Source organism: Pyrus communis, chromosome 13, assembly GCF_041283825.1.
Source record: "Pyrus communis isolate YQ-2024b chromosome 13, ASM4128382v1, whole genome shotgun sequence".
Lineage (NCBI taxonomy): Eukaryota > Viridiplantae > Streptophyta > Magnoliopsida > Rosales > Rosaceae > Pyrus > Pyrus communis.
The window spans coordinates 2580393-2592536 of record NC_142577.1 but is presented as its reverse complement, the minus strand read 5'-3'; the positions used below and the strand labels follow the sequence as shown (position 1 = coordinate 2592536).

The following is a 12144-nucleotide window of genomic DNA, read 5'->3' as shown; positions in this document are numbered from 1 at the left end:
TCCCCATGTTTTTATTATGTTTCAATACTTCATAATATATATGTCATTCTATTTTGTAATTTATGATGTAATTATATGTATTTTAAGTATAAATAGACACTTAATATAACAGATTTACTTAAATCCGCCTAAGCCTTGCCTAATCGCCTAGGCGCTAGGCCCCAATCTGCCGCCTGACTAGCGCCTATCTTCTTTTCTTCACTCATAAGGTAATGAGACGGTGGCAATAAGCTCCACCTTGGGTACATGTATCACCTCCTTACTTGAACCTATCATTCACAGTGGCAATGGGCTCCACCTCGTAGACCATGATGTCAACTAAGTCAACATTAATGGTGTCCATCAAATTCTGCATCTCTTCTTCACTCATAAGGTAATGAGACAGCGGACCAATCCTATGCTCCAAATATCCAGTTTTATATGCCTCCTCAATGACAATCAAGCACTCCTCTTAGGAAGAAACTTTGAGACGCTCATGTAAGTTCCAAGTATCACCATATTTCAGAGACATGCGCATCACGAAGGGGAGAAGGGGTGGGCTTAGCCTCACAATGGGCTAGCAATAATATGGTTCAAATTCACTTTTGGTGGGAATCGAACCTAAGCCCTCTCACTTATAAGTGAAAAGGAATACCACTAGACCGTACTACTAAGTAAAAAAAAAAAAAAAAGAATGAAATTGAAAATAGAAGATCGAACAATTGTGGAAATCAAATTTAATGGGTAAAACACATGCGGCACATAGCATTGAAGACAAACCCTAAAGGTTGAGATTAAAACACAAAAACCATTTCAACTTATTTCCCTTTCTTGATACCAAATCCAAGGGTGAGCCACCATCCATTTCTTGGTCAGATTATTGACCACAGCATTTGTGCCTATTTCTTCGCAGCATTGGCAGTTATTATGCGTATCCACATTCTGGAAGAATGGGCATGAATAAAGCATACCATACATAAGAATTGGATAAAAGAATACAACCTTTCATTCATTCATCTCTTATGAAAGAATTTGATGTAGAATACAAAAATGCTGTGAAAAAGAATAATGGAAATGGTCAAACCGGTACACAGCCAGATGACCTGCATACAATGGAGCTATTGATACAAACTTTTACTAGTTTTAAGTTTATACACGGTATACATTCGCCCCTAAATTCAATTTCTATATGTTGCATCGGTCATAACCGGAGAACCATAATGAGGGTTCGGCAAGTTTTCGCAACTCGCCCTCTTCCCCTTTGTAGAATGGTTCACATTCCTCTCTCCATCTTTGATCACTCAAACTATGGGGCTCACCTGCATCATATTTTGCCATATTAGAACCGTCATAAGCAGGTTGAATTGCTTCTTTGGGTAAACGAGACTCGGCAATGAGCTCATTAAGACTGCTAATCTCTTTCTCATGTTTTTTCTTCAGTTTTTCAATCTTCATGTAAGCCTTATCTGCTTCTTGCTTGGTCTCCATAGCTTGCTTCTGTAGGTTATTGACGTTAATAAGATATCAAATTATGTTCACATAAAAGACAGTAAATGGAGGAAGCAGAGAAAGAGCAAAGTATGAAAAGTTTAGTTGAACATGAATGAATTCGGTGAAAATGAAAAGATACAGAGTGTATCGGAATTTATTCAGAATTCCTCCCCATCAAAATGCACTATCTATTCTTAACATGGTCACAGTTACTGATCTCATAAAAATGTTGGAAACAATTTTCAATTAGTCCTTTCATTTACATAAATTGTAGTTCCATATTTAGGGTTCTGGTCAAATTGGACTGTAAGTTACTACGATTAACATACTTTCAGGCTGTGACAACGCTTGGTCAATTTGTAAGAGCTTGGTGGCCGATCACAAAGCCATTTGTAGTTATTAAGCTCATAAATGATGGTTTTCTATAGGTCTTTGCTACTCGTTCTGAAGAGGGGAAGTTCATAGGCAGGTTAGGTTAGGTTAGTTATAAAGGTAACAAAAAAGGGAACAAGTTACATCACGATCAGCATGTGTTCCTTCACATCATTTTGTGTGATGAAATATCCAAGGAAAATGGAAAAGGATTTGAGATGAAGCTTCAGAACTTAAATGCAAAGAAAATAAGGACAAAAATAGATAAAATCTATCCAATTATAAACATAATTCTAGGATGGAAAAGGAAAATCACTAAAATCTTGAAAGTAAGAATCTCAACCCAGAAAACAGAAAAGCATCAACACACAAAAAAGTTAACACACCTGAGCAGTAGCAACAGCCTCATCTGCTTCTTTGAGCCGCACGAGTAATTCGCCTGCAGCCTGCACAGCTTCAGCAGTATCCCGCAATTGTGCCTGAAGCCCCTTATTTTCGTCCCTAAGATACCGCCTCTCTCTTTCTCTTTCTACTCTCAATGCTGAAATTTCTGCAGCAATAGCATTTATGAATTTGGACTCAGCACCCCTGACTCCTGCCTTAGCAGCTGCTTTCTTCACATCCTCCACTCCATCCCGTATCATTCTATGCCTTGCAAGCAATTGCATATGTTTCTCTTCCAAATCTGCATACTGTTCTAACATCCGTGATTGCCCCTCCATAGCCAGTTTCATTGCTTCCTTGAGCTCTTCTGCACATTTCTTCTCAGTTTCTAATTCTTGCATTGTCTTTTCGGCCAGTGATCTGCTGGCCTCAAGTTCCATTCTGAATTCCTCAGCAAGAGATATCCACTTACTCTCTACCTCATTCCACTTTTGTCTCTCTTTTTCTAGTTTCTGTTCAGAGCTTTCCTCATTTGACTCTGATATTGTACTGAGAGGGGCCACATTTGGGTCACGTGAATAGGTCAACTGCATTATGGAGTTTCGTGTCCGGGCTGATGCGGATGAACAGTCTACGTAATACTGTAGCTGGCTTCTTAAATCTTGAATCTCTTCCAACAATACTTCCCTTTCACCCATGTCACAGAAGTTTCGTAAATTTTCCAACTCATCTTGAACTCCTTTCAGATCAATATTTGTCCTCAAAAGTTCTGGGTGATTCTCGTATTTCTCCTTCAGGATCTGTATGTATGGGTAATCTATAAGCATAAAGACCACAAAAAGGATCTGGAGAACAAAGAAAAGAAAGAAACATAAATGGGGCCTTCATAGACTGTTTATACCTTATACTCATGTGTGAGAGACACTAGCTCTTCCTCCATGAACTCCTCGGTGGGTAAAACACCATCCATGAGGCTTTCAAGGCGTAGAATCTTATCCTCCCTTGTCTGGGCTATAATGCCATTGCATTCTCTCTCATGCTTGTACTGCTGAACCTGTAAAATACAGCTAAAAAATGTCAAGCAAACAACAGAGGAAAATAATTGTCATGGCGGCTGTAATTTGGAGAAACCTACCAATCGGTTTAGCTGCATTATCTCTGAAGTTTTCTTGGCACATATGTCTTCTAATGCCATTTCTCTCCTAATAGCTCCCGCTAAAACCTTCTCCACAGCCTAATCATGGGGGAGAAAGTCAAGTAACTGTTGCAAATGAATCAAAGGAAGTTTGGAAAAAAAAAAATTGAAAATCCAGCTATTCTCTCTTGAGCTTACTTTGGGAACTTGAATCTTGGATTTGTCAGCAGACTCTGACCCATCAACAGGTACCAATTGCATATCTGAAATATCATTTGCCTCCTTGACCTCTAGCTGCATTCTATTCTTACAATTATTACAAATAAACTCCACTGAATCATCTTTTACTATTTCTTGATTAGTTTGCACTCCCACATCAGCTTTAGAAACTGGGAAAATCACCCTGGACTCTGAAGGTTTCAATGAAAATCTGAATGACGACTTCCTTAAAGCTGAACTTTGGCAGTGACTACCAATAATTTCAAGGCCATGCTGAATGCTTGCTGCCAACTGTTCAGCTGGTGCTGCAAAGTGAGTACATGCTCGAGCAGATAGGTCATTTGCTGAGCTCTTTATTGCAGGTTTTCCAAAAGATATGTGCATGCCGTCTGGGCTTAACGTACTCCCACCAGTAAGATCCTTCTGAGAAGCAGTCAGCATTGAAGAGGTCCTCAAACTTTTCCTGCTGGTGTTGACCCTGGGTGAAACGCTGGGGGTAGGAGACTTTAGAACTTGGGGTACATTGCATGGAACTATGCTCAGGCATGGAGAAACACAGTTAACTACGCCATTTGGAGAACCAATGCATTCATCTGCGACTGAAAGGCAGCCAGGCATGCCTCCTGAAGGATCAGAGGCTGCACATGAGGAACCTTCCTCCACACTTTTGCAGGCTGATTCTTCAATTAGAAAATCAATAATGGAGGACCTCAGAATATTTTCCTCCTGAGCAGGCTGCATGGAGGTGTCTTCTATAACATTGCGAGGATCCAATGCACTAGCACTGGGAATAACTGGGGTGCTGCTAGCACATTCAACAATCATGTCCCCTTGTTCGGACATTCCTTCTTCCATATTAACATCTGTATCAACACCTTGTTCTTTGATACAATCACTTCCAGATGCATAGCTTTGAGAAACTTCGGAGCTTGCAATTTGAACAGCCACGAGTTGTGAATGTGATTTCATTGTGTCTACACCGTTCACGTCAGCTCTGTTGTTAGCTTCATTGACAATTGTCTGGTTACTTACTTCAGCACAAAGCCTCTCAACAGCTTCCTCATCGATTTCCATCTCCTCATCACTGTCATCATCGACATGAGGTAATGTCATTGGAAGTTTAAGGCTAGCCTTTAGCATATTCAAACTTTGATGAAACCATGCTGCACTGTGACCTCCACTTGAAGCAACTGGGTTGTTTCCATTTGCCTTAATCCGGCGTAGTTCATCCTGTCAAATTCACAAGCTCAGAGAGATGATTCACATGTTTAATTTGTAAATGGATGAATCAAAATATGCCAAAGTACAATGAGAGAGAACATACCCTTAGCTGTCGTATCACCTCACGCAACTGATTCACATCTTCCTGCATTGCTTCATTAACAACTGCCTTGTTCTTGATAGCCTTAGCACGCTGTGCAAACCTCAATGTACTGAACGTCTCACTCTTACAGCTGCAAGATTTAATAAGTGAACTTCCAAATCACAAAAGCAGATTAAAAAATGGTGAAATGTTATTTTCATGGAAGAAACAGGTTGCAGTACTACCTTTGTGTTGGAGAAATAGCACAGACCATTGCTAACTTTGCATTTCCACCAAGAGATTCCTGCAATAAGAATGTAAGCCTGGAATCTCTATAGGGGATATGCCTTTGCTTTCCCGTTTGAGAAATTTCAGCAAGAATGTTTATCAGGTTCCTGCACTCAAACAATAAGCTGCAATTAGCACAAAAGTAAAATTAAAAATAAAATAAAAAGTCTTGAACATAACAAAACTTTATATCCGACGACAGAGTAGCCCACAAACAAAGCTCATAAGCTAGCTCACTAACAAGATTAATGAATAAGTATTTATTTATTTTCTTTATAATTTCATTCTTGTAAGCTTTATGATGTAATGAAAATTTCAATGAAAACGGTTTCATTATTCGTATTCATATCCTGTTTCTTGTAAACATTTTTGTAATTCGATGAAATGAAATCTTCGGCTCCATACTGTGATATTCATAAAGGGAAAAGATTGCCCTGTTAGAAAATGCTTATTTATTTAGGAAAGGAAAACAGAAGATCAAGTTTCAACCTCAAACAGAATCATCAACCAGAGTATGACACAATAATTTGAGCTTTGACTAAGGCTCATGTTCAACACAAAAGCTTGTGTAACTTTATTAAGCAACACTCTAGCTAGGTAAAGCTCAGCTGGGTACAGCTCAAGTTCAACACTCAAGCTTGTGTAACTTTATTGAGCAACACTCTAGCTAGATACAGCTCAGCTGGGTACGGCTTTCTTTCAAGCGTGTTCTATTATTCTTGAGTCATTTAGTTAAAGTAAACTGATATCACTAAATTACAAATCACTGTATCTAGCTTGTGTAATATTAAGCAGCAGTCTAGCTAGGTAAAATCTCTGGTTGGCACGGCTTGCTTTCAATTGTGTAAGCTCAAAATTTGGAATAACAGTTTTGTACAAAATTCAAACATGTTATTATACCAGACCCATTTAGTTATAGTAAACTGATACCACTGTACTACAAATCACTACAATCTGTAATTAACTACTGGGTTTCAAGTTTCAACAAAACAACAAATAACAGCAATACTAATTAGGACTTTTAGAAAGCTTAAAATGCACCTTTAGGTAGAACTTTATAGAAACCAGATAGATAAACCATACCCAAGCTGTGAGAGTGATCGATTGATATTCCCTGCTTCCTTCAAGCGCTCTCCTGCCGCCCCTGTTAACTTCTGACGCTCTGATCCAGCTAGATCAACAAGATTTATTCTACTGGTTTTGAAACTTATACCATTTGCCACATTCTACAAAATTGATGGTTATCACTCCACGATATGAGCGAGAGAAAAAAAAACTGAAAACAGATAAATTTCAATTTTTCTCTTAAGTAAAACTACAATGAACAAGTTCACTGGGAAAGTGTTCTGTACATAGGTCTTCAAGTCAGTTATTACCTTGCATTGAGATTCAACAACACAAGTAAATACAGTATGTGAGCGGGAACTCTCAGCATTGATACTAGTTGAACCTGTTCTCCTGTTTGACAAGCCCTGCATAATGCACATGTTAGTAATAGAATTCCTTAAAAAAGTATTCAAGCTCCAATCATTCATTCAGATTATGTTCACTGCAGGAACTTGGAATATTTTTATCCTAAGCGAGTCTCCCAGAGGAACCCATCAAGAATACCATTTTTTCTATACAGTTATATTCAACATTCATGAGACTCTTCTTTTACATATTTTTCTTCTGCCTTATTCTAATCTGCTTCCTCAGAACTTTTGGTCTTTGATGTAATTAATTCCAAGCTCTAAGGATCACCAAAGCTTTCAATTTCAACAGCCACTAGATGTTCTAAAAAACTCATGTGAAGCTTGATGCATGTAATCCTAGTTGTGAGACTCAGAGGCAAACAACAATATTCTTTTACAAAGAAAAGAACACCCCCTTGCATTTGATGTCCTACCTATGTAAGACTATTAAAACTTGCTAAAACTTTCTGCACTTATAGTAATTTTTCTAATTTATCATTTCAAATGTACAGAAATCGGAGATCGAAACAAGATACCGTATCCACTTATAGTAATTTTCTAATTTATCATTTCAAATGTACAGAAATAGGAGATCGAAACAAGATCCATCTCAAAAGAAACAGCAGCAGGACTTCAAAGGGATCCCAAACCTTTACTTTCTTTTCTGGTTGACTGAGAAACAGCACTTTCCTCTGTTTCTCCCACTTTTTGGTTTGCACTTTATGATAGAACAGTTTGCAAAGGTAAACAATTAACGTTCTCAAACCATTGATTCGATATGTAATACATCAATATCAGGAATATTCCTTATTCTGGTTATTTTGCTTAAGAGTCTACTCTTTGTTGTTGACTTGCTTAAGAGTCTACCTTGAAAAACTTTCCATGTAGTTAAAGAAATTTATGTCATTAACACGCAATGGGAGCAACCAGATCGGATTTGTAGTAAGGATGTATAATTGTTAAACTGGAATACAAACAAAACTAAACATCCACATTCTTAAAGACAAAGGTTCCTGAGGGAGAACAACCAAAGAAACGGAGGAAAAACTACATGCATTCCACAAAAGGTTAAAATTTGCTCAAAGACGATTTGACAATTTTTCTCTTTAGCATTACTATATGCACTTAGACAATGAATATTCTACATGTGAAATAATAAACCAAACCTTTATCAGAAGCTGAGTCACATCTTTCATTGTACGTACACACTCCTCGGTGAGATTTTCAACATAAACACCTGATTTAACATCTTCTCTTATCTGGGAAAAGAACGATAGAAGGCCTATGAACACCAGCACACTTATAGTACAAAAGATTGATGGTGAAAAAGAAAAATATTCCTTTCACCTGAAGGCTTTTTTGATTTGGATCCAAAAGATCTGTGATTTGTTCATTGTAAATCTGCAAGCAAGCCAATAAATAAGTGAAAGAAGTTAAGAGTCTATTGGTAAATAATCAGTCAACCGAAATGAATAATTACTCAATGTTTCTACCTCGAGAAAAGAACAGTGGCACTGATACTTGAGTTCTTTATCAGCGTGCTTGATTTGCTCCTGTAAAGATGAATTCCCCAAAACATGGGCAAACCTTTTAATACAAGAGTAATGTTAGATAGACCAACTTTTTAGACCAAATTGTAAACCATATGATATGTCACCAATAGGAAATAAGCACATTAATCAACACTTCAGTAATAATCCAATCATCAACAACCACATCATATGGTTTACAAAATTTGGTCTAAATAGTTGGTCTCCCAAGCATTACTCTTAATACAATATAATATTAATAATGTGCATGATCTTAAACTAACTAACCAACTAAATTAAAGCTCACCTCATTTAAGCGAGCAAAAAGACGCTCAAAAACACGGGGGGTTAACCCTTGTTGATCACTTGATAGATTCTCATCCAGCAAGGCATTGGCTGGACCCCACATGGTGTATGTCTTTCCGCTTCCCGTCTGATAAATTCAATAACCAGACATATAGAAACACAATTAGCATCAGCATTATAACATAGCACAGACACAGAATGAAGCAAAAGACCGACTGGAAACAGACCTGTCCATATGCAAATACAGAACTGTTAAAACCTGCCATACAATTCTCAACCAGAGGTGCTCCTACAAGCTGGAAAATATCTAGCTGTAATGACAAGCACAACAAAAGGTTAGAATCAAACCTAAAATCAGCTATTGAAGAATACCATTTTAAAAGAGTTCATGCCTGTGATGCATCCGTGTCGCAAACCGAGTCAAATGTGAAGGTCTGTCCATTTATCGACAAAGAGTCACTAGATAATTTCTGCACCATCATCTCTCCTTCGTCCTTGTCCTTTCGTGGTGGTCGCATTCTCACCACTACCTATACATATTAAGAAAAGGAAAATACAAGTAATAATGAAGATTATGTCGCGACTAACAAAATGAAAAAGGGCTCACTGAAAGAACACAAAATGAAAAGGATAAAAAATATATAACAGCTAAGGAACAGCCATACGGTGAACCAACATTTTCTCTTATTCATCCTCATTCTTAATTAATTACATTTTGAAGTTTCTTGGTCGCCAAATAAAGGTGGGTGAATAATTAAAAACTGCAAACAGCAATCAAACTGAAATTAAGAGAAAAAATGATATCCACTCAGCTAAACTAGAAGATTTCTCAGCAACAAAACAGGTTTCGTCAAAAAAGGGTCAAAAAGAACAGTAAGAAATTAATGTCGGTATATAAGAACCGTTCCCTAGTTGAGGTGAAAACGCAATCATCTTTAATTCTTCTTAGTCTTAATTCCTGATTGTTCAATTAACCTTTCATATTTCACGGCAGGCAAACAATAATTTCAAAATGTAGTAGTATAGACATTTTAAAGTAGAGGGGAAATGATATCAAGCCAACATTAAGAAATATTTTAACAAAAATTACAAGATTTTACAGAACCCAAGCAGAAGTGATTCGGGAAACGGACAGCAATCGATATGAAAATAGAGAAATCAAATGATATCAACTCAACGGGTAAAAGATATTTCAACAAATCCCACGAGATTTCTCGGCAACCAAACAGATTTTCGCAAGTTATCAATTTAAAATTTAAAGAAAGAAAGAACAGAGTACCTGTACACCAGAATCGGAGGTTCCAGGGCCGGAGTTTTCGGTCTGAGAGTCAACGCTGAGCTTCCGCTTGAGAGGGTTCGACGACGGGGGCCGAGGCGGCAATGGGCCCTTCAACTTCGCGGCAGGCGAAGGTTTAGAATCGGAGATCATGGAGTTGGGATCCGATGGCGGATTATTCTCCTTGGAGGCCTTGGGCTTCCAAGGTGGCCTGGGCTTGGCGGAGATAGGGTTTGGCGACGAGGGAGGCTCCGTCATCTCCCTCAATATCGCGTTTCTCGGCTGCATGAAGTGCTTCATCGAGAAATGTAGAGAGAAAGAGCGAGGGTTTCAGAGAGAGAGAGAGAGAGAGAGAGGGGGAGGGAGTGGGACTGAGAGAGTAGGGTTTGGATGCACAAGAGAGCGAGAGAGGAGGAAGAGAGAGAGGAGAGAGAAATGAGGGTGGGTAGCCGTTGGAGGAGGGGAGCGAAAGGGAGATTTGAATTTTGGAGGAAATTGAAAAAGCACGTGGGAGTAGGGTCTTGTTTTTTTATTGATGAACTCGAAACAACAAAACAAAAAAGCAATTTGAATTTGTGTTGGATCTGTATTCTGGATTCTGGAGCGCTGTGTTCGTGATGGAGTTTATTTGGGTAACCCGATGCGCATATGAGCCCTTTTTTGTTTGTTTGTTTATTGAACAACAGTTAAATAATTATATTTTCTTATTTGGTTGAATTATGGAAAATTTAATCTTCGAAAGATAACCTAAAATATAGACGTTCAGATCATAGTGCAATACTTTTTTTTTTTTAAGTAAACAATATTATCTACATTAAGGGATGAGAGAGTGGGCTAAGTCTCACAATGAGCTAACAATAATGTGGTTCAAATTCGTCTTTGGTGAGAATCGAATCCAAGAACTCTCACTTACAAGTGAAGACGAATACTTGTAAACCATAGTACTATGTGGCGATCACAATGCAATACTTACAAATGAGAAGAAGAACAAACAATACTTTTAAAAATGGCAAGAAACAATGAACTATGTTTATACATAACGGACATGGATCCTCTCCGGATCCAATTGTCCTAATCCTAGGGATCCATCAATCCAAATCGTTGAAATTTGATCCAACGGCTACAAACAGGTACCCACTTTAAAAGTTATAATAACTTTAATCGTTGGATCAAATTTCAACGGTCCGGATTAATGAATCCCTAAGATTAGGACAATTGGATCCAAAGAGGATCCATGTCCAAGTCCATATATAGCAAAACAATGCATCACAATTTTGGAGAAATAAGACCAAAACAAAATTTTATTGTGGATAAAATAAAGGGAATTTTAACGAAAAGTCCACAATACTGTTCAGTTTAACGAAAAATCACATTTTTACACTAAAAAGTCAATCCTAGTATTTTTCACTTTACTCTTTATTTTGTCCTTATCATTAAAACTCAAAGTTTTCAAATCCTTTTCATTAGTTTTCCTTAAAATAAATGCTAGTGGCAAGCAATTATAGTAACTTACTAAGTTTTTGAAAACAACACTTACAACCATGTTGATAAATGCTACCTGCATCTGTAATAATTTCATTGCTATTTGTTTGGTTAGGAACTTCTATTTTTTCTATAAGGGAAACTATAGGTTTCAAATAACCAAATCAATGGCTACATGTGGTTGTGCGCCTGGAGACGTTTGGTATTCCCAGGATTTTTTTTGCTAATTTTTTTTTTTTATATATGTTGGCGCATGTAAGTTTTTCAATCATTCTTCTAGCCTTTGCTACCTTTAATTCCAGTAATTGCCGAGTTTGGGAATTATGACCTATAAAGTAGTTGTTTGGGTTTTGTGTTCTTGTTTTTCTTCATTGTGTTAGTGTGTTTTGATAGCTAGTTCCCTCCAAAGCTTCCCTATTCATATCAATTGTGGTGGTGCCTTCTCGCTCCATCAAAGTCTTTGCCTTCTTTTCCCCTGATTCCAAGAGACTCCAAAATGACCAACCCTCAACTTGCTACTTCCTTCCCTAGAAATGCCCATAGGCCTAGAATTTGTTTTGAGCGCTATATCCCTAACTGGGAGAATCCTTTCCCAATCCCTCAATCGGGACAAGAGCCCATAGTTATTGAAAGTATATGAACACGTTTACCAAGGAAATATGAGTAACCAGGGTGAACACCAATCTTTAATGTTGAGCACATGCTGTTATGGGTTCTAATGGGGAAGATGTTAGGCCAACCACTTGATGCTCGTTTGATCAAGTGGAAGTTTGGGCTTCTGTGGAAGAATGAGGTGAAGAACACCTTCTATTTGGACCACTTTGGAGGGAAATGGTTTGTGCTTGAATTCACAAATGAGAAAGATTTGAAATTTGTTCTGAAGAATCAGCCAATTTTTCATCTTGAAAGGTAGATAACAAGTTTCA

General features: G+C 37.8%; 1 protein-coding gene across 2 annotated transcripts; it reads right to left on the bottom strand.

Annotated features, from left to right (window-relative positions):
• Positions 1-962: 962 nt before the first annotated feature.
• LOC137738202 (kinesin-like protein KIN-12B) lies at positions 963-10170 on the bottom strand. 2 transcript variants are annotated; one of them, XM_068477835.2, is made up of 16 exons: positions 9740-10170; positions 8853-8990; positions 8688-8771; positions 8462-8587; positions 8119-8178; positions 7973-8026; positions 7792-7884; positions 6548-6643; positions 6255-6397; positions 5129-5278; positions 4905-5034; positions 3560-4810; positions 3362-3460; positions 3128-3280; positions 2229-3026; positions 963-1476 (listed from the first exon to the last, which is right to left on the bottom strand). In XM_068477835.2, the coding sequence occupies exons 1-16, from the start codon at positions 10034-10036 to the stop codon at positions 1165-1167; spliced, it is 3984 nt and encodes a 1327-aa protein (XP_068333936.2). In that variant the 5' UTR covers positions 10037-10170; the 3' UTR covers positions 963-1164. The 2 variants fall into 2 exon arrangements, with proteins under 2 accessions (XP_068333936.2, XP_088539401.1); XM_088683275.1 differs by lacking the exons at positions 8688-8771; positions 8853-8990; positions 9740-10170 and having other exon boundaries at positions 8119-8212; positions 8462-8590.
• Positions 10171-12144: the final 1974 nt, after the last annotated feature.